The sequence below is a fragment of the Lepidochelys kempii genome, chromosome 5 (genome assembly GCF_965140265.1).
Source record: "Lepidochelys kempii isolate rLepKem1 chromosome 5, rLepKem1.hap2, whole genome shotgun sequence".
NCBI classification, from domain to species: Eukaryota; Metazoa; Chordata; order Testudines; family Cheloniidae; genus Lepidochelys; species Lepidochelys kempii.
This window is the reverse complement of record NC_133260.1, coordinates 61,235,672-61,260,436: the sequence shown is the minus strand read 5'-3', so window position 1 is coordinate 61,260,436 and position 24,765 is coordinate 61,235,672. Positions and strand designations below refer to the sequence as shown.

The 24,765-nt window shown below is 40.7% G+C and overlaps 1 protein-coding gene across 18 annotated transcripts in view; it reads left to right on the top strand.

Annotated features, from left to right (window-relative positions):
- MCTP1 (multiple C2 and transmembrane domain containing 1) overlaps positions 1-24,765 on the top strand; it is a 476,976-nt gene that overhangs the window by 265,198 nt on the left and 187,013 nt on the right. For 17 of the 18 annotated variants that reach the window (XR_012158969.1, XM_073344512.1, XM_073344509.1 and 14 more), the window contains 2 exons: positions 3,881-3,919; positions 10,955-11,125. Coding sequence is in view for 17 of the 18 variants with exons in the window: in XM_073344512.1 (XP_073200613.1) it covers positions 3,881-3,919; positions 10,955-11,125 (210 nt within the window). In the remaining variant the exon portion in view is untranslated. The remainder of the gene's footprint in view (positions 1-3,880; positions 3,920-10,954; positions 11,126-24,765) is intronic. The other variant, XM_073344510.1, reaches the window with a different exon arrangement.

Below are 24,765 nucleotides of genomic sequence, written 5' to 3'. Positions count from 1 at the left end.
GTCGAAAGAAGGTAAGGCTTCAAGTGTTAACTTTTGATGGTCTATCAAGAGTAATGTGACTGAGTATTGGAGGGAGCCACATCCTTTTCTCCCATTTGTGAAATGTTGAGGTGTTTTGGTTCTGTGTTGTAGGGAAAGACTGTTTTGGAGGTTTGGAGTTAGTCCCTCAGATGATGAAAATATGTTTAGTCATGTTGTATATTCTTATCTGTGCTAACAGATGTGTGATACCAAATGTGGAACACTGAAAACATCAAACAGTATTGATTCAAGAATAGTAGGCATTTGACTACAAAGGTGCCCAGCCTTTGTCACTTAGAAATATCCAAAAGAGAGGTGAGCCACACCCAGTCTTGCACACACTCGCTCACCTCTCCAATGCTATCGAGCACTCTCTCTGGTTTATCTGCTTGAGAGAAGCTCTGACGGGATACAATGTTCAAAATACTGACTGGTGAGAGGATCTTCCTTCAGATCTGCAGCTGATGTATCCAGTTTCCTCACATAAAAACATGTCACTTTCTAAAATACAGAAAATCCGTGAAAGCATATTAGGTACTGGGAAAAGTGAGATGATATAAATTGTGTAAAGTTATGCTAAATATTCTACATTTCCAATATTTCTTCTAGTGAAAGAAGAGACCTTAGCTTAAAGGAGATTCAGTACAATATTGGTATAAGCACATTCACAATGCATTATTAAAATATTAAAATATCATGAATAAAAATTGTAGTTCTATCATTTTAGGGCAATTTTAACTATAAAAACTATTTTTCTTGAGATGCTTTCCAGAAATGGATCCTAATTATGTATTAGTTGCACTAGTTCCAACAATTCTAAATCAAAAAATCTTGTGTATTTGCTATGTGATGCTAACACAGTCCTTTGCTTACATGAATAATGCAGTTTGAATAATTTGTTGTGTAGACTGGCAGTTTTGGATAATCAATGCAAGCAAAAGAAGAGTTGAGAAAAATAAAATATGAGAAGCACTAGAAAAATGGTATTTCTAATTACAAAAAATTAAGCAGTAGTGTATGAATGATTTTACACTATTAATTGCTACATATAAAAATCTAATTAGAAAAAATGAGGCCTAAAATTAGCTTTAAAATTATCTGTCATGTTTAAATAAAGCTTGTTTGGTTTTTTAACTCACTGCATTAGTTTATGATAAATAGTTGTTTTGTAAAGTGTAATGTAAAGCATGGCATATATATAATTTACAACTGCATGCATACTGATTTAAAAAGCATATTGGTGTGCCTCTTGTAAACTTGTTTCCTGTATCATGGTCATTTGTGCTATTGTGCATGCATGAAATTTTTCTAGCTCTTTCTCTAGCAAAGTTCAATGCACAGATTTCATCACTGGAGAATTTACAAAGTAACTGCATGTTCCATTATATTTTCTAGAACTATAAACTGCTTGGCTAATGTTAGAAGATTAAAAATAAAATAAAAGCTAAAAATCCTCAAATATACAAATGTTACAAGGATGTTACTGATGAATGCAAATAAAACCTGTGGTACTGATTTGTTTCTGAAGTGGTTTATCCCAAATGATTATGCATAATCTTAGTTTGATTTTAGAAAAAATATACCCATTGTTAAAATGTAGTTGATTTGTTTGTCCCCTTGAATTCTATTATGTATTTATGTATCTGCCTAAAGGTTAATAATATCACAGAAAAAGAGAATGAAAGAATGGAATGGATTCAGGTCATGGAATGTTTTCAAATGATACCATTTCCTGCAGTTCATCTATCAGTCTGTTTTGTGCTTCTGTTTTGTGCTTTTGTGTTTTATGCATTTATTTCATTGACTACTAAGCAAAGTTGATTAGATTGTTATTGCTACAACTTTAAACTTATACTGCAACAGCCTGTGTTAATATTGATAAGCTCAAACATACAATCATGCATTTCTGTAGCTAGAATACAAAATAAAGTTCTCAGAGATTAAATAGTATTAGATTTCTATCTGATTTAGCCGTGGGGGCCAATTGTCTCCTCACGTAGGCTGTTATCCAAAACACACTGTATTCAGTGTGTGGCAGTGTGGTACAGTAAATAGGACTCAGGAAATCTGCGCTCTCGACTTGGCTTTGCGGTTGACTCAGAGTGTGACCTTAGTCAAGTTACTTAATTTCTGTATGCCCCAATTTTCCTATTTGTAAAAATAAAGGTAATGATGCTTACCTAACATTGTAAAGCCCTTTGACATCTGTGGATGAAAAGTACTTGCTAAGATTTGAATATTATTTATTGAGGACAAAATTTGGCCCTTTAGGTTTAAACTATGCTTTGCAGCTTAAATAAATACACATGGGTTAACCATTTTTTTCCAATTTTCCAGTTAAAGTTTTATTTTGGGTATGGAAAAGTCTCATGATTTATTTTAAGATTATCAGTAACATACATCTTTCTCCCCCTCCACATTTTTTTCCTCCATGCAGTATTTTTATTTCCTGACTGTGAAATCTCATATTTTAAATCTCTTTTCAGACCACCTGAAAAAGAAAGTGACTAAAATTAAGCATAGTGCACAATTTGCTTATTTTGCAAGGGACAAAGAAAGTTTCAGTGGAACTTAATGCCATTTTATTTGTTCACACTAAATGAAAACTTACATTGCTAAAATAACATTAACCTTTTTATGAATATAAGGTACACAACTTAATTGCTCAAGTGAAATGCTTGATGTGGCAGTTGGAACTCAGCTAAATTGTCCCCCTGCATCCTGACCAGTAGAATCTATTCTGTTCAGTGATTAAGAATTTGTGTCCATGCTCGTTCCTCCCTCAGAAATGACAGTGAATGATTCCTGGGAATGCTAAATTTTGACACATTATTCAGGTAATCTCATGTGGGCCGCTCCTTTTAAAAAGGAGTCAGAACAAATATCATCATTTTGTAAGATGAATGCCAGAAAGTGTAGTGTGCCAATAATAAAAAGTTTTTGGAGACCTTCAATTCTTTAGCAGTTTTAGTATACAACATCCTGGCTAGACACTTGACACCTTATAAAACATCTTGCTTCTCAGTGCTGTGTATAAAATTTAACTATAAAAAAGGCAGAAAGTGATCAGTGCTTCATAGCACAGCAACAAAATTTTGAGAATGCTCTAATTTCTTATCAGCAGAAAATAAAATCAGAAAAAATTTCAATTGACCAAAGTCTCTTGAGCAGTCAAGGAGTGCTTGGTGCAAGTCTGGAGATGGGCAGAGAACAACGTCTTTAAGCAGCCTTTGTGTTCACCTGATCCTAGGATCAACAGGCACTAGCCTGGAGCAATGAAGATCAAACTAACGGCTGCTGTATCTTATGCCATCTGCTACTGGTGGCCAGGGATTAGCCAGACACGTGGGAGCCCTAGTCACACACCTTTTCCCTGACCACTTTGCTAATAGGAGGGTAGTATTAAAGATTCTATAGTGGCTGCACACCACACAAGGATGCCATTATGCAGGAGGTATCCACCTGTGGCTGTATCTGCTGTGCAAAGGAGCTAGAGTTCTCTAAAATATTGGAGCATGTGTTCCTAAAATTCAAAGCTTATTACTCAAGTGATCAGTCAAAAATTAAAAATTGCTTTTAAAATAATTGATTGTTTTTCATTGCTTTATCCACTTCCCTACTTTTTTTAATTTTAGACATTCTTTGCATTCATTACCTTAATTTCTCCAAAAATATTAGGAGAACCAAATCCATCTGAAGAGTTGCCTTGATTTCAGTCCTGCGTAGTTGTCACTGGAAAATATCTGTCACTACAGTAGCTGTGATTAAATGTGGATTGTCCCTTTAGAAGACAGTTAGCCTCCTTTTTTCTATGTCTGTCAGAGTGAAAGGTAATTAAAATGCTTTATTTCATTTACAGACCATGCTAATGAGGAAGAGTTGGAAAAGATCAAGTAAGGTAATTCTTAGCATGTGGTCATTTAGCATTATTTTTTAGAAGATTGATATGTCATACTAAATATTTCTCTTAGTATTGCATACCATGGCACAGGATTTATTCTCTATTGAAGTTATATTTTTATATAATTTTGGGGACAACTGTGTGAGCCTTTTCAATAATAATGAAACAACTCAAGTGTGTTTTTATAACCTTTTAACTTGTCTCAAATCCATCCAAACATTTCCAGTTATTTATGTAGCTGGCAACCATGACAATGTTTTCCCTAACACTGGTAACCTATCAGGTATGGTAAATTTTCTTTTGTACACACCAGGGCCTAAAGATAAAAGTTCATGCGCTAAGCTGAAAGATATGTGAGGGTCTCTGTGTCCCAATATCACCTAAAATCAAATTAGAAAAAAATAGTTAAATTGACTGAAATTTGCAAGCATAATGTTTCTATCTCGATAGTTCTAAGGAATTAAATCCTCTAACCACAGGACAGACACAGGATAAGCAAGAGTAGTCAAGTTTTCCTACTGTACCCCCACTCCAACAATGAGCCTCAACTGCTATTTTGAGGGACCAGGTCAGGGAGTAACAAATGGTAGCTGAATAGGCCTATCTCAAAGCCAGTTCAGATGTTGGCTTTTCTGCTAACACTCTCCACCATAGTGTAAGCCAGTTAAGGTTGTGTATGCAATGTACACATCTGGCTACTAAGACTTTGACTGAGATCACCAACACCAAACAAAGTTTAAGTTTTCTGTGTTTTCTGTGCATGTTTCTGTAAAGTTAGTGCACACTTTAAAAAGTTTTTGTTGCTTTTTTTTAGGAACTGATACCACAGAAGTACAGTATGCTTTCTGATTAAGCATATGCTGTGTATAGTATAGGTACTGCTTTTGAGTTGTATTCCTCTTTATTTATGTAACTTTAAAAAAAGTAGGAAAACAGCTCCAAGATTTGAAATTGACTGCAAAATCTGATTTTGAGATTAGCTATTTATCCTCTAAATTCCTTAAAACATATTAGCCATTCAAGGGTGAGTCTTATTTTTTTGAAAAAACGTGGTTTACTTTTCTAGTATATAAAAAAACTTAACTATTGTGTCATTGCAGAGGGCAATTGTATATTACATACTCAATGGAAAATGCTTAAATCAATATTTTTATCATTTAATCATATTTAAAGTACAGAACTAGGTTTGCGAGTTTCTGGGTTCTGTTCCTGGCGCTCACATAAACTTGCTATGTAAGCTTAAGCAGGCCACTTATCCTCTCTTTTTTCTTTTCCAAATCTGTAAAATGAAGATGATAGGTAATTATCTCACAGTAGTGTGATGAACAATAATTCATTGATGTTTATACAAAACATTGAGCTTCTTAGATGGAAGATGCTATGGAAATATGATTATTAATTTAAGCATTTTCAGCAATTTCCATAATACTCAGGGAACTCGGATTGGAGTTCTTCTGAAGTGCTAATGAAATGTTGTTGTGGGGCTGGTGAAACACATTGGTTGGGAGAATCAGAAGTGAGAAAAAGTATAAAAACGATCTTTGGAGAGTAGGACAATTTCTTAAGGACAGGGCAGAGAGTGAGGAAGGGTCTGATGTGGAGATGGGGACAGACTGGAAGCCTGTGTCGCTTTTTCAGTAGATAGATTTACACTTTGTGTTCCTGAGCACCACTCACATAAAGGGCCCCCCTAAACATAAAAGTAGATCGACTCAGTTGGAAAACATCTTTCAGTGGGATGATCTCTGAACCAGGCAGTTTTTCAAGAGATTGCTTTAAGGTTCCAACATCTGAATATAGATTTTTCAGCAATATCATCAAATTGCAAGATATCACTATTCTTTTACTGAGAGACAGACTAAAAAGCAGTAATGAATGCGCTATCTTTAGTGGCCTTCTGTGCTATTTTATGCATGTTACCAATTCCCTTTCTATCAAAGTAAGTGATGAATGTGCTTTTGGGGTAAAATCCTTTCTCACTGACTTCAGTGGGGCCAGGATACCTGAGCAATACATAGAACTTTTGAATTTACTGATGTTCTGGAAAAAATGTGGACCACAAGATAGTGCTCCACCTTTTCCTACAAGAAGTTCTCTCTTGGTGTTAGTCAGTACCCTCATGGGACATATATCTTCTTGTATCAAACTTTTGTACTCCAGGGGAGTAGTCCCTCATCACTCAGCTTCAAATATTCAAATTCCTTAAACTGCAGAATAGGTGAATCCACCCAGGAAACTCAGTGCTATACCGCAGGCATTCACAGGCCCACTAATCATTTACACCCATTGAGGATCTAGTCCAGGCTATGTACGATGTCACTTTATTTTCTTACTATTATGCTAGATGTCCCAGCAGCAGTTATGTCCACACACAGTCTCAGAGCTGGGAGCAATCTAGCTGGAAACTTACTGCTGCATTTTTCATGGCATTGCTGACACAGAGGAGTCAATTTATAAGGGAATTTTCCATTTCACAATATTTTATTCTTGCCATTTTGTCCTTAAACAGGATTCAAGAAGTCAAAACTGATTTTTCTCTACTTTCATCTTTGACAGAGGTCAAAAGGTCATTTCTACCAGATATAAAATTGAGTGAATTCAATTTACAAAATCAGGGATTTAATCCCACTTTAGGGACCCAAAGCCCAGTCCTAGATGGATGGCCACATTCTTAGTAGAGAAGGCCAGCATGTCCAGGAAAGATAGTATGCAAAGTGGCAACATGGGGCAACATCCAAACATGAAAGCTGACCATACAAGCTGCCCTACACAGAATTTTTCAGGAATATGATACTCCAAGCCATGGTTCCACCTTAATCCTGACAATATAGTCTCTTTTTTTGTCTGTTAGTATTCATTTACTGTTCTCCTCTCTTGTATTTTTACTACTGGCTGCACCAAATAATTTAGTCATTGGGCACACCAACTCAATAGAGAATGGAAAATGTTGACTGATCTGTCGATTTCTCTTCTCTGAGAAAGGCATGTCCAGGGAACTGTCCCTCCTTATTTCTTTGTATATGAATACGTTTTCTACAGTTGGATTTACAATATTGTAAAGTAAATCCAAATATATCCAATTAGCTTCTCAACTGAGAAGATATCTGACATAAAGCTATTCCGTTTATTCTTGCTGAAGTTCACCAATTTACTAGTCATAGAATGCTTTGAAAACTCTCTGAAAGGGACCTCCAGGCTGGGCCCACATATGACTGTTAAAATATATTTTATTCTTTCTGCCTCTGGCATGACCAGCAGGGGACCCTACCTCACATGCAGGTTACAGACCCAAAATGATTGGACCAGTGTAAGGATAAAGCACATTCCCATGGAATGTTTTGATTTCATTGAATCAGCATTTCTGATGAAAAACCAACCAATGCTTGCTGTGATCAGTGACATCATTCTGTCTTTCCATAAACAGCTTTATTTTACATCTATACATACCACTTGCACTTTGCACTCTCATGAGTGTCTAATTAACATGCTAAGTGCAATTAAGCACAGTTTGCATGCCAAGAAAAGAATCCAGCTGCTGATGCTTTTTTATGTAAGACTCTTATCATCATCAGTTTGGCAGAGGAATTTTAATGCAAGACAATACCTTATAGCAAAAGCTTGCCAAAATAAGGCCCTGGAAGGGAATATTGTTCATTTAACCTGAAAATTATTTTCATCTCAGTAATGGCCTGCTCTTCTCCCATTGAAATCAACAGCAGAATTCCCATTGACGTCAACTGAAGCAGGATTGGGCCTTAAATCTGGAGGGCATAGTTAAATTTGATACATTAATGACACATTAAAACACATCAGTAAAACCCTCTAAGTGCCTTAATTTAAGGAAAGGTGCAGTAACAGATTATCTTGCACGTTTAGTCAAACATAATGGAAAAAAGTAGTTATTTAACAATTATCAGCTCTTCTCTGTCATGTCATGGTGTACTGGTAAAATTTAGGGGAAAATGTGAAGATAGGAAATTGTCTTCTAAAATAAGGCCTTTGCTCTTAATTAGGTCTGTAGTCAGTATAATTTTTTAGTTCCAGTCTGTAGTTTGAAGTAGCAAACTTTATGGGTTCAAAAAAATCTTCCCTCCTTCACCTTCAGTTGCCAAGGAAGAGTTGTTTTGAGCTCTGGTAGTGGTCCATTAAGAATATTATCTATCATGTTAGTACTACAGTATACAAAGCTGGTATAATAAAAAAGAGACTGAAGTCCATTCTCCATCACTTCAGCTAGAAATATTTTGAATTATAGCAAGTTTTTATTTTAATTAGCAGCATCCCAGTAAAAATATTTTGGCTGCAGTGTGTGTTTGGAAATTACTTTTGATTCAACAGACCTACAAATTGTGGTAAAATAGTTATGACATTTATTGCCAAAAGAAGGATGAATATTTATGAATGTTGTTCCTAAATATTTATTTTCCTTTCCATTTACAACATTAAATTATGCACTTAATTTCAACTTGCATTACAGCCACAGTTTTTGTCAGAACTTAGTGACAGGATTGTGTATGTTGTCTAAAATATACATTTTCATGTATTATAATTTATAAAAAGTATTTGCAGTAACAATGCAACATTTGCTTTGCCCATCTTATTGATTTTTTTAAAATGTTGCGTGCACTTCCGGAACAAGTCTAAGTTTGTACAAAGTGAAAGGCTGAAACTGGTGGCTGGATGAGGTGATGATTTTATGCCTGATTCAAGATGTTTAAGTGTGTAGTCACTGATTACTTTTTCCCAATGTTGGCAGCATTGTCAAATGGTTTCCCTTATTAGAAAGAAGGCACAGCTTCCAGTGTTGCATGAGGCTTCATGAGCTGAGAATAAAAATGGGAAATAGCACATTATATTTTTAAGATTATGGAAGCAAACAAAAACACTGATTTGTGTGATATTTCTTAATTCAGAAAATGATTAATATGTTGCAATAATAATTTAGTATAATTTGGAAGTGGGAGGGGAATGATAATTTTTAAAAGTACTTTAATCTGTAAAGTATGAGAATTTTCACTTTCATAAAATATCCACATCTAGATGTCAATTTGTCAGCAATAAATGATGTTTACAGAAAAATTACTGGGATGATAGCAGGTAAGAATCAATAGCAGAGCAAAACGCTTGAGAATAGTGGCTACCACACTAATATTTAAAAAGACAACAAGAAATTCAGTAGGGCTTATATTTGTGTTAAATGTGAGTGGAAGAAGAGAGCCTATCTGGTTAATTATCAAAACAGGTAAGTAATATTACTGTGTAAATGTTAATGTTTTCAGTGTTCACTCTCTGTTTCACAAGTTCAGATGGGTTTAAGTACAAGTGTCCACATGGTTTTGATAATCACTTTAGTCCAGTCCTGGAATTCTTGAATGGAAGAGCACAATTGATGTTACCAAAACGCACAAATATATGTTGAAGTTTAATTCCATTTTCTCTTTGCAGAGATTGAACATGCACTAAACTTAGTCAATAGACTCACTTTGGTGAAAACATACTAACTTTCTGCAATATTTGTAACACGTGTGAAAAGAGCAGTTACATCACTGACAGGTTTCAGAGTAACAGCCGTGTTAGTCTGTATTCGCAAAAAGAAAAGGAGTACTTGTGGCACCTTAGAGACTAACCAATTTATTTGAGCATGAGCTTTCGTGAGCTAGTGAGCTGTAGCTCATGAAAGCTCATGCTCAAATAAATTAGTTAGTCTCTAAGGTGCCACAAGTACTCCTTTTCTTATCACTAACTGAAATATTCAAACACAGCTAATTTCTCTCTGACATTTACACTATACTGTTGTATTGTACTGGATAGAAGACAAAGACTATATAATGACTGTCCTTTATTGTTGACCCTAATTCTAGAACTACTTGATGTGGTGATGTGCTTTGTAAATCAGAATGGGAATTATCATTAAGATGGCAGAGAAGTCTTCAGAATTATATAATACTACAAGTAGGCAGGAGGGAATTCTGACAGTGGAAATATTTCCTTTGATGCATGTACACTTTGGCATGCTTCTTTTACTGAATCTTGAAATGTCAGGTTAAATTATGGATAGCCAATCATATCAAACTACTGCAAATAAGGACTCTTCGTCTGTGTCAGAATTTCTGAGAGAAAACAAGATATCAAGAACAAATTTGAGAGAACATTTTGTAATCAGGAGCTATGTTTTAAAAAGGATGCAAGGATTTTTGCACAACCAGTGAGGCTGTTCTCTAAATTCCCTTTTGGCACATGTGGCTAGTAGATCCACTAGTAGTTGTACTTAAAAGTTTAATTAAGCTTTTAAGTTTTTGTTTTGTTTCTAAATATCAAGTAATGGTCAAATTAGGAAGTGACCTACATAGACATCAACAAAGGGATGTCTGCTGAGAATATAAAATGGTGCCTCTGTAAGATTGCCCCCCCCCCACCCCGGTGTTTTTGCATAATAGTCAAGTGTTTGTGGGTATAAGAATCATTTTAGGGACTGCAGATTGTTGTCATTTACACAGCCATTCTGAACTTTATTTCCCTCCTCTTCTGTAGTCCTCTTTTTTTCTGCCCCTTCCTGCTTCACATAGTGCTTTGCACTATTTTAATCAAGGTTTCATCTCCCATAATATTTTTGGCATTCCTTTTTCAGTTCACTCGTTCATATAATGCCTCTTCATCAGATCTTAAAATATTTATTTAATTGCAGCATAATTATAGCCGGGGGAGGAGATTATATCCTGGAAAGCAGTGACTCCAAAAAAAGATTTGTGGGTAGTGGTGGATAATCAGTTGAACACAAGTTCCTGATGTGATGCTGTGGCCAAAAGAGCTAATGCGATCCTTTGATGAATAAAGAGGGGGATCTTGAGTAGGGGTAGAGAGGTTATTTTACTTGTGTATTTGGCCCTGTATTTGATTTATAAAAAAACCCCAAAAATCTTCCAATAGTTTGAAAAGTTTGTTTCCCTTATGTTTCAATAAATGCTGGAAGAATAAATTACAAAAGAAATGTTTGCATATTTTAACTGAATCTGTTTTTTCTTTAACCTGAAGTTTCAGCCCCAGAGTTTACGCCTGTCAGACATGCACAGAAAATCTCAGCTCTGGAGAGGAATAGTCAGTATCACTTTGATAGAGGGATGTGAACTGAAGGCCATGGATGCAAATGGATTGAGTGATCCCTATGTGAAGTTCCGGCTGGGCCATCAGAAGTACAAGAGTAAGGTAACTTCTTTTAACTGTGTTCGTACTTAATTTCTGGAATTTTGTTGTATTACTGCTTAGGTTTTACAGCACCTAGAACCTTTGTATAGTTGTCATTTATTATTACTAAAATTGAGGTAAATATGTGGATGAAGAAAATTAAGCATTGGAAAAAGAAGTAATTTTTATTTTATTTTTCAATATGCCAAATACAGCAATATTATGGTAACATGCCCAGGAGTTTACATTTACTCCCCAAACTCTCATCTAGGGATTACGCCAGTGCCAGGCTCTCTTATGGCCCATTGCAGGGATTGTTGATGCCTGTGAAAGTGATTTCCATCTGCATAGGACTTAAGCACCTGCAGATCAAACCAATCTGGTTTGTGTGTTTGGGTGTACCCTAGGAACTGATCACCCACTTACGACATCTATCCTTACAGGACACTGACTGCAAGTAACAGCACAGTTTTGGGTTTTTTAATTTATTTTTCCTTTCCTTTTTTATTGTCCTAATTAATTGCTCAGATTTCCAGGCTGCTGTGAGGAAGGATTAAAACTAGGGCTGTTAAGTGATTAAAAATTAATCATTATTAATTGAAGTTTTAATAGCACTATAAAATAATAAAATACCATTTATTTAAATATTTTGGATGTTTTCTACCTTTTCAAAGATACTGATTTCAATTACAACACAATACAAAGTATACAATGCTTACTTTATATTATTTTTATTACAAATATTTGCCTTGTAAAAAAGATAAAAGAAATATGTAGTATTTCAGTTCACCTCATACAAATACTGTAGTGCAATCTCTTCATCATGAAAGTTGAACTTACAAATGTAGAATTATTATCTTTACGTAACTGCACTCAAAAATAAAACAATGTAAAACTTTAGCTCCTACAAGTCCACTCAGTCCTACTTCTTACTCCTCCTTTAGAGGAGCTGTCTTGGCTTATTGAAGAGGTAAGATTTTTTATCTCAGAAAGTCAGTATTCTGGAGATGGGAGGGGTGTGAGTTGTGCAGGAAAAGGGTGAATTCTTGATGCTGCTCCTATTGGTTTGGATTTTGGGGCTTGCCTGCCTGCCTCCTGTCCAAAGAGGAAGACAGTTACATCTTAGAAATCTACATTCAGTGTTTGGAGGAAGCCGGGAGAGGAGCAAGCAATAACTTGTGCAGGAGGAAGGTGAGGGAAGGTTGCTTGCTGCTTCTGGAAAGGTGGTTTCTGGTACTGGACTCACCTCCTTCTACTGAGCTAGGTGTGCTCCCTTCAGCTGAGCGAGCCCTTGTTTCCAAGGGTGGATTTTACCTCAGGGATTTGGCATGCAGCAGTGGAGGAGAGGGTGGTGTAGGAAGCTGAGCTCGTCAGGCCCCTGTTTTCTGAGTACCTCCCTGGAGTGATGGGCCAGCCGGGCGCAATGGGGCATGGTGGGGGGGCGCGTTGGACTGTGGCAATGGGGCATGGCGCTGGAGGGATGGGGGAGTCGACCTCCAAAGTGAGGGGCTGGCTGGGGGTATTGGGGCACGGCCCGGGGGGGTGAAAGGCGTTGGTCCGCATAGCAAGGGGCTGGATGAGGTTAATGGAGCAAGGCATGGGGGAGTGGGAAGGCATGGCCATGAGCACTGTATTTTGTTTAGTTGTCAGGATAGTCCATATGAGCTCTGTGTTGCTTCCCCCTGCCCCACAAAAAAATGTTTCTCTTTATCTTTTCAAACTGTTTTTCTCACAAACTCAGACTGTGGGGGACTAGACAGTTTAGAATTATATAATCCGATATAGCTTAATAGCTACATTGTCATTGTTTGGACCAACAGAGGTCAGAAGACACCACATATTTTTTTGGAAAGAACATTGTGTTGAACATGGTTCCAAAGAAACTAATGAAATAATTTCTTTTCAAACATTTCAGATAAAGTAACGTGCAACATATTTTCAGCTTGAAGAGTAAAACAAATTACTTTTCTGTGTTACATGTCTAAAAAGTAATCTTTTAATGCAATGTTTGCTTTGACCAGCCTGGGCAAAACAAAGGATGACATAAAGACCTAATAGAGCAGCCAAAACCACTTTTTTTTTCCTTTAGAAAACCCCCACGGGGAATATTTTTCCTGGGTTTTTTTGTTTTTTTTTTTATCTAGATACTTTTTTCAAGTACCATTTTTCCATACCCTGGGTTTTTTGCTTGAAACAAACAGCCTTCACTTTTGTAGTTCCTAAGTGAATGACGCAATACTGATGGGAAGGGACAATATGATTATGCTGTATAGTTTTATAAACTGCCAATTGTCTTCAATTGTTCCACAGTTCACATATTTCCATATTTTTTCTGACTTAGTGTCTTCATTCTGTAAATATAGTTGGAATGAATGTTCCTTATTTTTACTATGCTAGTGTTTGGGCTTGAACCATAATTACTATATGGATGATGGACTCTTGTCTTATTTTGACCTTTTCACTCCCTGACTCTATGATTAACTTTTAAATTATAAGAAATTTTGAAATTATAATACCTATGCATTGTGTTGTCATGAACTCCTTATTGGATACCATAAAGCTTTTCAGATGTCTGAAGGTCTGTTCATCGTAGAATCAGTAGGGTGAAATCAGCTTTCCTGCATCCTCTTGCATCTCCCACAACTCACCAATCCATCCATTCCCACATAGAAGCTAGAATTAACAAAGTTAATTGCCACCTGTTTTATACAGAGTTGTTGAATATTACTTATTTTTAATTGTTGGCATCTCTAAGCTGACACATTTTTATATGTACAAACCAAAACACTGAAACCAAATTTTCACCCATACTTTAATGTTAACTTTTGGATATTTAATTCTACTAAAAATGATTAAAGAATGTACTTTTTAGTTCTTTCAAAGGTCTGTAAGACTCCTAGTGATAAATCCAGTGGAATTTGTGGCCTTTGTTGAAGTTAGTAGTTGCCCCATACAGAAGACATTGGGCCAATATCTACTCCTGCTCAGTACAGGAGTTAACCACTACGATTAAGCTATGATGGAGGGGATTGCTTCTTTTTCTCTAGAGAGGGCTCGGTTTATAGATTATATGTTTCTTCTTTGAATAGCATTCCTCTGGGCCCAGTGAACATATGCTTTTGATCTGAGATTTTCAGTAACAGAGCCCATTCAGTTCACACATCCACTTTAGACCTCCTCGTACCTTGGACTGAGGATGTCTAGAGTGGATGTGTGAGCTTCACAGACAGACCGCTCTCCGTTCCTTCTCAACTGCCTGATGACCTGAGACTGAAACTTTATTTTACCTGGTCCCAATTTTTTCCTGGAGTTCACCTTTACTGTAACTTAGTATAGTTTAGTTTAGTCTAGTCTAGTAAGTTAGTTGTCATTATTAGTTGCATAAGCACCCTTTCTATTTGTCTGTTTTTTTTCATCTCACACCTTCTTCCCCCTCTTTTTTTGGGTATGTCTACCCTACGAAATTAGGTCGAATTTATAGAAGTTGATTTTTAGAAGGCGATTTTATACAGTCAATTGTGTGTGTCCCCACACTAATGCACTAAGCGCATTAAGTCGGTGGAGTGCTTCCACAGTACCGAGGCTAGCGTCGACTTTCAGAGTGTTGCACTGTGGGTAGCTATCCCACAGTTCCTGCAGTCTCCGCCGCCCATTGGAAGTCTGGGTTAAGCTCCCAATGCCTGATGGGGCAAAAACATTGTTTCGGGTGGTTTTGGGTACATGTTGTCAGTCACCCTCCCTCCATGAAAGCAACGGCAGACAATTATTTTGCGCCTTTTTTCCATGCGGCCCCCATACTGCTTTCAGCAGACAGTGCAGTAGGACTGTTAACCGTCGTCATTGTCATCCACTGCTTCCGCTGCCACTCTGCTCTCCTGGCGGTCTCCTGCAACTCTGCTCGGCTGCTCTTGTCTCACCATACCATGGCAAGTGTGCAGCCCGCTCAGCTGTTGTGTCCTGACAGCAGATGGTGCAGTAGGACTGCAAAATTGGTCATCCAACCACCGCTTCCCCTGCAACCCTTCTCTCCTGCAGACGCCATACCACGGCAAGCATGGAGCCCTCTCAGATCACCACGGCTGTTATGAGCATTGTAAATGCCTCACACATTATCATGCAGTATATGCAGAACCAGAACCTGCAAAAGCAGGTGAGGAGGCGATGGCAGCGCAGTGACGAGAGTGATGAGGACATGGACACAGACTTCTCTCAAAGAACAGGCCCCGGCAATTTGGACATCCTGGTGGCTCATGCTGTGGAACACCTATTCTGGCCCGGGAAACAAACACAGACTGGTGGGACCGCATATTGTTGCAGGTCTGGGATGACTTCCAGTGGCTGCGAAACTTTTGCGTGCGTAAGGACTTTGGAACTCATGGAACTTTGTGACTTGCTTTCCCCTGTCCTGAAGCACCAGAATACCAAGATGAGAGCAGCCCTCACAGTTCACAAGTGAGTGGCAATAGCCCTGTGGAAGCTTGCAATGCCAGACAGCTACCGGTGAGTCGGGAGTCAATTTGGAGTGGGCAAATCTACTGTGGGGGCTGCTGTGATCCAAGTAGCCAACGCAATCACTGAGCTGCTGCTATCAAGGGTAGTGACTCTGGGAAATGTGCAGGTCAGAGTGGATGGCTTTGCTGCAGTGGGATTCCCTAACTGTGGTGGGACAATAGATGGAACTCATATCCCTATCTTGGGACCGGACCACCAAGGCAGCCAGTATATAAACAGAAAGGGGTACTTTTCAATGGTGCTGCAAGCACTGGTGGATCACAAGGGACGTTTCACCAACATCAACGTGGGATGGCAGGGAAAGGTACATGACACTCGCATCTTCAGGAACTCTGGTCTGTATGAACAGCTACAGCAAGGGACTTACTTTCCAAACCAGAAAATAACCATTGGGGATGTTGAAATGCCTATAGTTATCCTTGGGGACCCAGCCTACCCCTTAATGCCATGGCTCACGAAGCCATACACAGGCAGCCTAGACAGTAGTCAAGGAGCTGTTCAACTATACGCTGAGCAAGTGCAGAATGGTGGTAGAATGTGCATTTGGATGTTTAGAAGCACACTGGCGCAGTTTACTGACTTGGTTAGACTTCAGCGAAACCAATATTCCCATTGTTATTACTGCTTGCTGTGTGCTCCACAATATCTGTGAGAGTAAGGGGGAGACATTTATGGTGGGGTGGGAAGTTGAGGCAAATTGTCTGGCCGCTGATTACGTGCAGCCAGACACCAGGGCGGTTAGAAGAGCAGAGCAGGGTGCGCTGCGCATCAGAGAAGTTTTGAAAACCAGTTTCATGGCTGACCATGCTATGGTGTGACAGTTCTATTTGTTTCTCCTTGATGAAAACCCGCCCCCTTGGTTCACTCTACTTCCCTGTAAGCCAGCCGCCTTTCCCTCCCCTCTTCGATCATTGCTTTCAGACGCAATAAAGTCATTGTTGTTTCAAATTCATGCATTCCTTATTAATTCGTCACACAAATAGAAGGATAACTGCCAAGGTAGCCCAGGAGGGGTGCGGGAGGAGGGAAGCACCAGGTGGGGTGGTGGATGAGAGGAGGAGGGAAGGAGAAGGCCACACTGCACTTCAAAACTTATTAAAGGCCAGCCTTCTGTTGCTTGGGCAGTCTTCTGGGGTGGAGTGGTTGGGTGCCCAGAGCTGCCCCCCCACCCCAGCATTCTTGGCCATCTGGGTGAGGAGGCTATGGAACTTGGGGAGGAGGGCTGTTGGTTACACAGGGGCTGGAGTGGCAGTCTGTGCCTTTCCTGCACCTCAACCATATGCCGGAGCATATCAGTTTGATCTTCCAGTAGCCTCCGCATTGCATCCTGCCTCCTTTCATCATGCTGCTGCCACCTCTCCTGTTGCTCCAGCCATCTATCCTCTTGCGCGTCCCTCCTGTCGTCGCGTTCATTTTGTGCTTTCCTGGACTCTGCGATTGTCTGTCTCCATGCATTCTGCTGGGCTCTTTCAATTTTGGTGGACTGCATGAGCTCAGGGAACATTTCATCGCGAGTGCGTTTTTTTCGCCTTCTTATCTGCACTTGCCCCTGGAACGGAGATGCTAGTCGCAGTGTTGAAACATTTGCAGCTGCGGGAGCTAAAAAAGGAAGATTAAAACTGAAAAAGACACATTGGCCATTTAAAAGGAGGGGCTGATGTTTTTGGGTTAACGTGCAGCGCAAACCCAATTAAACCGCCCCCACACCCAATTCTCTGGGATAATCGCTTCACCCCTCCCCACACTGCATGGATAACAGCCGGGGTGATTTCTTTTCAGCCACAGACAAACAGCCCAGCAGGAACGGGCACCTCTGAATGTCCCCTTAATAAAATTCCCCTATTTCAACCAGGTGACCATGAATGATATCACTCTCCTGAGGATAACACAGAGATAAAGAACGGATGTTGCTTGAATGCCAGCAAACACCAGGACCACGGGCTGCCATGCTTTGTTATGCAGTGATTCCAGACTATGTGCTACTGGCCTGCCGTGGTAAAGCGTCCTACCATGGAGGACGCAGTAAGGCTGCCCTCCCCAGAAAACTTTTGTAAAGGCTTTGGGAGTACCTCCAGGACAGCTTCATTGAGATGTCCCTGGAGGATTTCCGCTCCATCCCCAGACACGTTAACAGACTTTTCCAGTAGCTGTACTGGCCACGAATGCATGCCAAGTCTTCAGGGCAAATTAATCATTAAAGATGCTTGCTTTTAAACAGTGTATTGTATTTACAAAGGTACACTGACCAGAGCTGCCTTCTCCGCCTTCAAGGTCTGGGAGCCCAGGTTGGGAGGGTATTGGTTCCTGACTGTTGGGGAGAACGGTTTATCTACTTGCCTGGTGTGTGCTATCTTCACCCTCCCCCTCCTCATCATCTTCCTCATCCCCAAAATCCTCATCCCTGTTGCGTGAGACTCCCCATCTTGCAGGAGTCCACGTACAGGGGTGGAGCAGTGGTAGGGGCACCCCCTAGAATTGCATGCAGCTCATCATAGAAGCTGCATGTCTGGGGCTCTGACCCTGAGTGGGTGTTTGCCTCTTGGGTTTTTTGGTAGGCTTGCCTAAGCTCCTTAAGTTTCGTGCAGCACTGCTGCGGGTCCCTGTGATAGCCTCTGTCCTTCATGCCCTTGGAGACTTTTTCAAATATTTTGGCATTTCGTCTTTTGGAATGGAGTTCTGATAGCACAGATTTGTCTCCCCATACAGCGATCAGATCCAGTACCTCCCGTTTGGTCCATGCTGGAGCTCTTTTATGATTCTGGGACTCCATGGTTACCTCTGCTGATGAGCTCACCACACTGGCCAAACAGGAAAATCAAATTCAAAAGTTGTCGGGGCTTTTCCTGTCTACCTGGCCATTACATCCGAGTTGAGAGTGCTGTCCAGAGCAGTCACAATGGAGCACTGTGGGATAGCTCCCGGAGGCCAATACTGTCGAATTGCATCCACACTAACCCAAATTCGACCCGGTGATGTCGATTTCAGCGCTAATCCCCTCGTTGGGGAGGAGTACAGAAATCGATTTTAAGAGCCCATTAAGTCAACAAAAATGGCTTTGTTGTGTGGATGGGTGCAGGGTTAAATCGATCTAACGCTGCTAACTTTGACCTAAACTCATAGTGTAGACCAGGACTTTGAAGGGCAGCTATCAGGGGTCGTTATCACTTGTTATACCAAGGTCCCCAGGCTTCAAGCACTACCTTTCCGGCAGGGGGTCCACCCCAGTTAGCAAAGGTGGTTTGCTATGCCTGTACTGTTTAGGGGACACCTATGTACTATCCAAGTGTAAGATCTGTACTACTATTAATAGCAGATCTGGAAATTAAAACAGAGATACTGAATTTTGGCATCTTATGAAAGAGGAAGCCCTGATACCAGCTTCGGACCTGGGTTTGGAGCACCCTCTTGTACATCAGCCTTCAAGTGCACTTAGTACCCCATCAACCTCTGTGTCAAGGTGACAGAGACCTTCACAGTATAAGGGTGAAGGTTCTGACAAGGCTCCAAGAAAGAGAAGTTCTGAGTCTCCCACCAGAGATCCTTCTTTGAAGAAATCTCAGTCACACCAGAAGACCTAAGGTCCTGGAATAGGTACTATTGAGGCTCCTAGTAGTTCTGGTACCAGGAGCTCATCAAGGCTTTGAGTTCCTCTGACAACCATGGTACCAAGCATGCTTCAGTACCAGTGAAACGTGATCTGAGCAGAAAGCCCAAGAAATCTGCTTCTTAGAAACCAGTACCATCTGCAGACCCCAAGCATTCTGACTCTAGAAGGCTGATAACATCCACCTTCATACCCAAACTGAGATCCCAGTCTGCTACACCAATGCACCAGACAACATCAGAATATTTGGTATTGGCACTGTCTGTTAGACGTGCACCTCCAAAACAATCAGCACCCTCAGATTGAGACAGACAATGGCAAAGCAATCAACAACATTAGTATTGACCCTGGATGTTGTGGAGCCTCACTTAATCTCAGCTCAGATACATTCAGCACCGCAAGAATTCAGATTCTCCAATGGTCTTTTTGTTTCTGAAGAACTGGAGTCCCCATTGCTAATGGGTACCAAGCACTTGTTAGCAGTGTTCCCTCTAATTTTTCCCATGCATGTGAGGAATGAATTCTGTTATGTGCACCAATACGGAGGTGATGTGTAAAACATCACCTCCGTATTGGTGCACATAACAAAATTCATGTAGTTCGGGTGGGGCTGAGGGGTTTGGAGTGTGGGAGGGGGGCTCAGGGCTGGGGTAGAGGGTTGAAGTGCAGGAGGGGTGAGGGCTCCGGTTGGTGATGTGGGCTCTGGGGTGGGGCCGGGGATGAGAGGTTTGGGGTGCAGGCTGCCCGGAGGCTATGGCAGGGAGAGAGGACTCCCCCCAGCTCTCTCTCCCCGCAGCAGCACCTAGGCTCAGGAGCCGGGGAGAGAGACATCTCTTTCCGAGCAGTGGCAGGTCTGTGTCAGGGCTGGGTTGGGGCCAGGAGAGGGGCGCCTCTCCCCAGGTCACACAAGTCCAGGGCAGGTCTGTGTCGGGGCCAGCAGGGAGAGGAGCCTCTCTCTGCTGTGGCAGGTCTGTGTTGGGGCCAGCAGGGAGAGGCGCCTCTCTCAGCCACAGCCCTGAGCCCCTGCATGGAGCTTAATAGGCAGCTATGCAGCTGCACAGGTTAGAGGAAACTTAGCTTGTCAGTATCAAGATCTTCTGGGTCATGGAGATCTTATCTTTTCCTGGTGACTCTGACTTCTCCAATACCTGCTGCACATGGCAGACATGGTTTTATCTTTAGTTCTACCTCACTGTTGGACTATATTATGAATGATTTCTCTTATGCCCAGATCTCTGTCTAGGTGTCTCCAATATACCATGGAGAGGACATTTCTTGGGCCACCCACCATGAGAGGAAAGTGTATAAGCAGAAATAACCTTATGGCCCTTTTCATTACTATGACAAACACTGGATGTCCTCTCCTCTACCTTATGGTCCCCCTCAGTAGCCATATTGGGACCTCTGGGCTCTCTATCTCCAGCAGTTTTTGAAAGCTCCTAGCTACTCCCATGGGGAACATATAAAAATAGATTCTCCTGGACCATATCTTCCTCCTCATCCTCAAGAGGAAACTTTCAAGGAGGAAGAGGCTAGAGGTGACAAAAAGGGGACACCCCCACCCCAATACAAATATCTTTGTCATCACCAGAAGAAGCTGTAATGCCTCGATCACCTCCTTTGGTGATTAAACATGTTGCTGACTCACTTCAGTTTCCTTAGAGGAGATCCAAGAGTCAGAACATAAACTTTTGGACATTGTACATTCGACAGTCTCTGGCCAAATTGCATTACCAGTCAATAAGGCTCTTATGGAATCTGCTAAAACCATCTGACAGACCCCTGTCATGGCATGGCCTGTCTATAAATGGGCAGACAAAAATATTCCATGCCAGCCAAAAATTCTGAGGTTTTTATTCTCGCACCTACCAACAAATTCTTTAATCAATGAATGTGGCAGACAGGGCCATGCAAAAAATGAGCCTTACAACAAAGACCAAAAATGACTTAATCTATTTGGTCACAACAACTACTCTGCAGTGACTCTCTAATTCAGGATCACAAATTACCAAGCTATGATGGCAAAATATCACCACATCATTTATGGTAAATTCAACAGCTTTATTGAACATCTCCCTGAGAGGAACACCTGAGAACACCTGAATTCAGAGCCATCATAGCAGAAGGTCAGTTCTTAGCAAAGACGTCATCGCAAGCCTTCTTAGATGCAGTCAACTATGGCTCTTCCCATCTCCACCACTGTCATTATGTATTGAGCATCCTGATTACAATTATCTGGTTTTCCGAAGGAGGTCCAAGACTGTGGAAGGGCCTGCCTTTTGATGGACTCGTGCTCTTTTCAGAGTCCACAAATAAATCCTAACATACCTTAAAAGACTCAGAGCACACTCATGTTTCTCTAAATATATTTGCCTGCAAAAAAAAGAAAATATAGTAGATTTCAAACCACACAGAGATCCCAAATGATCTAGTTTTCAAAGTATCATGGATCTGTAGAGCCACCAAGAAAGAGATCAAGATATCAAAAAAGAGACACCCTAACAAAACTGTTACCACTACCCAACTGTCGTCCTCAGCCATGATGATGGTCTGGTTGAGGGGCTGGGTATTTTGAGAATAAACACTCCTTTAGCCATCAGTTTTCCCATTTCCAACCTGCCTGGGAACAGATTATTTCCAACAAATGGGTTTTGGAGGTTATAACAATGGGTTACTCCAACCATCTTATCTCCAACCCTTTTCAGGGGCCTATCTCACAAACTGTTGTTGAGACAGGAAGTCATCTCTCTCCTACTCGTAGTAGCCATAGAACCAGTTCCAATCCAGCACAAGGGGAAGGGCTTCTATTCCAAGTTATTTTTGGTTCCAAAAAAAGTATGGGAAATGGAGACTAATATTAGATCTTAGGATCCTGTCTGCCTTTGTGAAATCACAGAATTTCAGGATGGTGTGTCTTGCAGCTACAATTCCATCATTAGATTCCAGGGATTGGTTTGCAACCCTCGACCTTCAGCATATTTTCATGTTGCTATTCATGCCTCTCACAAGAGATTTCTCTTTTACAGTCGGACAAGATCACTTCTAATATCAAGTGCTTCCCTTTGGCCTCTCCTCTGCCCCAAGGGTATTCCCAAAGACTACTCATTAATGTCAACTGGCAATCATCTGTTTCCCTTACCCCAATGATTGGCTGCTCAAGGGCTGGTTTTCTTTGCAGTACAGACAATAATGTCCCCGTACTTCAGACTAGGATTTCAACTCAATATTGAAAAGTCCCCTTTGACCTCAGTACAATAAATACACTTCAGAGGGGCTTCTCTGGTTGCTACAACAGCCAGATCTTACCTTCCTATGGACAGGTTTATGACTTTAACAAGACTCAAATGATCCTCCTGGCAAGAAATTGCACCCAACTGCTGACACCCCAGGCGTCTCTTCTCCTCGATCTTAGAGCTCTCAGAAACACCTGTATCCACTTCCTTCCATTAATCAGGGGCACATCCATCAAGATTGTGACATATAACATGGCCTGAGTGTTCTACATCATTACTCAAGGAGTGGGGCAAGATCCCCATGTCTTTGTGCCAAATCAAGAAAGCTATGGAACTGGTGAATAGCCAATCATATCTTCATCTCAGCCTCCTAGGAGTAAAAAGGATCATGGCCAACAATCTCAACAGGCACTTCTCTCAAGGTTATGAGTGGGAACTGGACTTGTGGGTTCTCAGACACATTTTTATGACCTGGTGGTTCCCAGAAGTAGACCTCTTTCCAACACCACCAACAGGAAGTGCATAAAATTTTGTTCTACGGGAGGACTGGATCCTCAGTCCCTGGGGGATGCCTTCCTTATTGCTTGGATGAAGAGCCTTATATGTGTATATCCTATAACACCATTTGTCTTGACTGTGTTGAATGAGATCAAACAACAAAGCTGGGACCATTTTAGTTGTTCTACCTTGTATGAGACCATTCTGGTACCCTTATATGAATCGTCTCATCTGGCATCAAAACTGCCATCCATTTCTCACCTGTTTTCTTAGGACTTCTGTCACCTCTTCATCAGAACCTGGGAATACTTCATTTTAGAGCTTGTTTACTTAATGGTTTTCAGGGTCTGAGACTTTCTGTTCTGCAGAAGTACAACAGGTACTGTTAAACAGCAGGAAGATATCTACGTGAAACCCGTACCTTCAGAAATGGAAAAGATTTCACCACTTGTGTACCCGATGACACTTTTCACCTGTTCCTCCTTCATTCTACACTGTTCTTGACTATCTGTTGGAACTGATAAAGTCAAGTCCCTACATGATTTCCATCAAGATTCACTTAACAGCTGCAGCTGCTTTTCGTTCCTTTTGTTGAGGGATTCTCTGTGTTTGCTCACCCCACAACAGCAAGATTCATCAAGGAGTTGATGGACCTTTCCCCACAGATTAGAGAGTACACTGCTATATAGGATTTAAATTTGGTCCTTAATTATCTCATGAAAACCCCCTTTGAGCCTATGACAACCTGTTTCCTTCTTCACCTGTCCATGAAAGTGGCTTTTTTCATGGCCATCAGCCCTGCCCGAAGAGTTGGGGAAATGGGTGGTTTAATGGAAGACCATCTCTTTTTCAGGTTTCAGAGTAACAGCCGTGTTAGTCTGTATTCGCAAAAAGAAAAGGAGTACTTGTGGCACCTTAGAGACTAACCAATTTATTTGAGCATGAGCTTTCGTGAGCTACAGCTCACTTCATCGGATCCGATGAAGTGAGCTGTAGCTCACGAAAGCTCATGCTCAAATAAATTGGTTAGTCTCTAAGGTGCCACAAGTACTCCTTTTCTTTTTGCATCTCTTTTTCAGTATTCTTCAGGGAGAAAATTTTGTTACAACCGCATCCAAAGTTTCTACCAAAGGTATCTTCTGAATTCCACATCAACCAGGTTGTTTATATTCCAGTCTTTTTTCCAAAACCACACCAGACCACAGAGGAAGTTGTCCTCCATACTTTGGATGTCAGAAGGGCATTAGCCATCTATCTGGACAGAACCAAGTCTTTTCGAAAGTCTCCATGTTTTGTTTAATTTACAGACAAATCCAGAGTCTCCACAGTCTCCACTCAGAGACTCTCTAAGTGGATTTCTGGATGTATTATCTCTTGTTACAAGGCTGCCAACATTCAACTTCTCTGTAGGGTGTTAGCCCATTGTACAAGATTCCAGTCTGCTTCCATGGCACTCTTGAGAGAGGCCGTCTGGTCTTCAATATATACTTTCTCCAAACACTATGCCATGGTTCACGATGCCAGATCATATGCTGTGCTTGCTAATTCAGTGCTATCTTCAGTGTTGGACTCAACTCTGAAGCTCCCTCCATCTTCCAGTGATACTGCTTGGGAGCCATCTGAAGTGGAGCACTCATAGGAACATGACTTGAAGAAGGAGAGTTTACTCAATCTTGTGCAGTAACTGGATTTTTCAAGATCTGTGTCCCTATGGATGCTCCACTACCTGCCCTCCTTTCCTATGCTTCAGAGTTGTCTCAAGGAAATTCATGGCAGAGAAGGAACTGAGGGTAGTTTGCCTGTGCCACTCTATG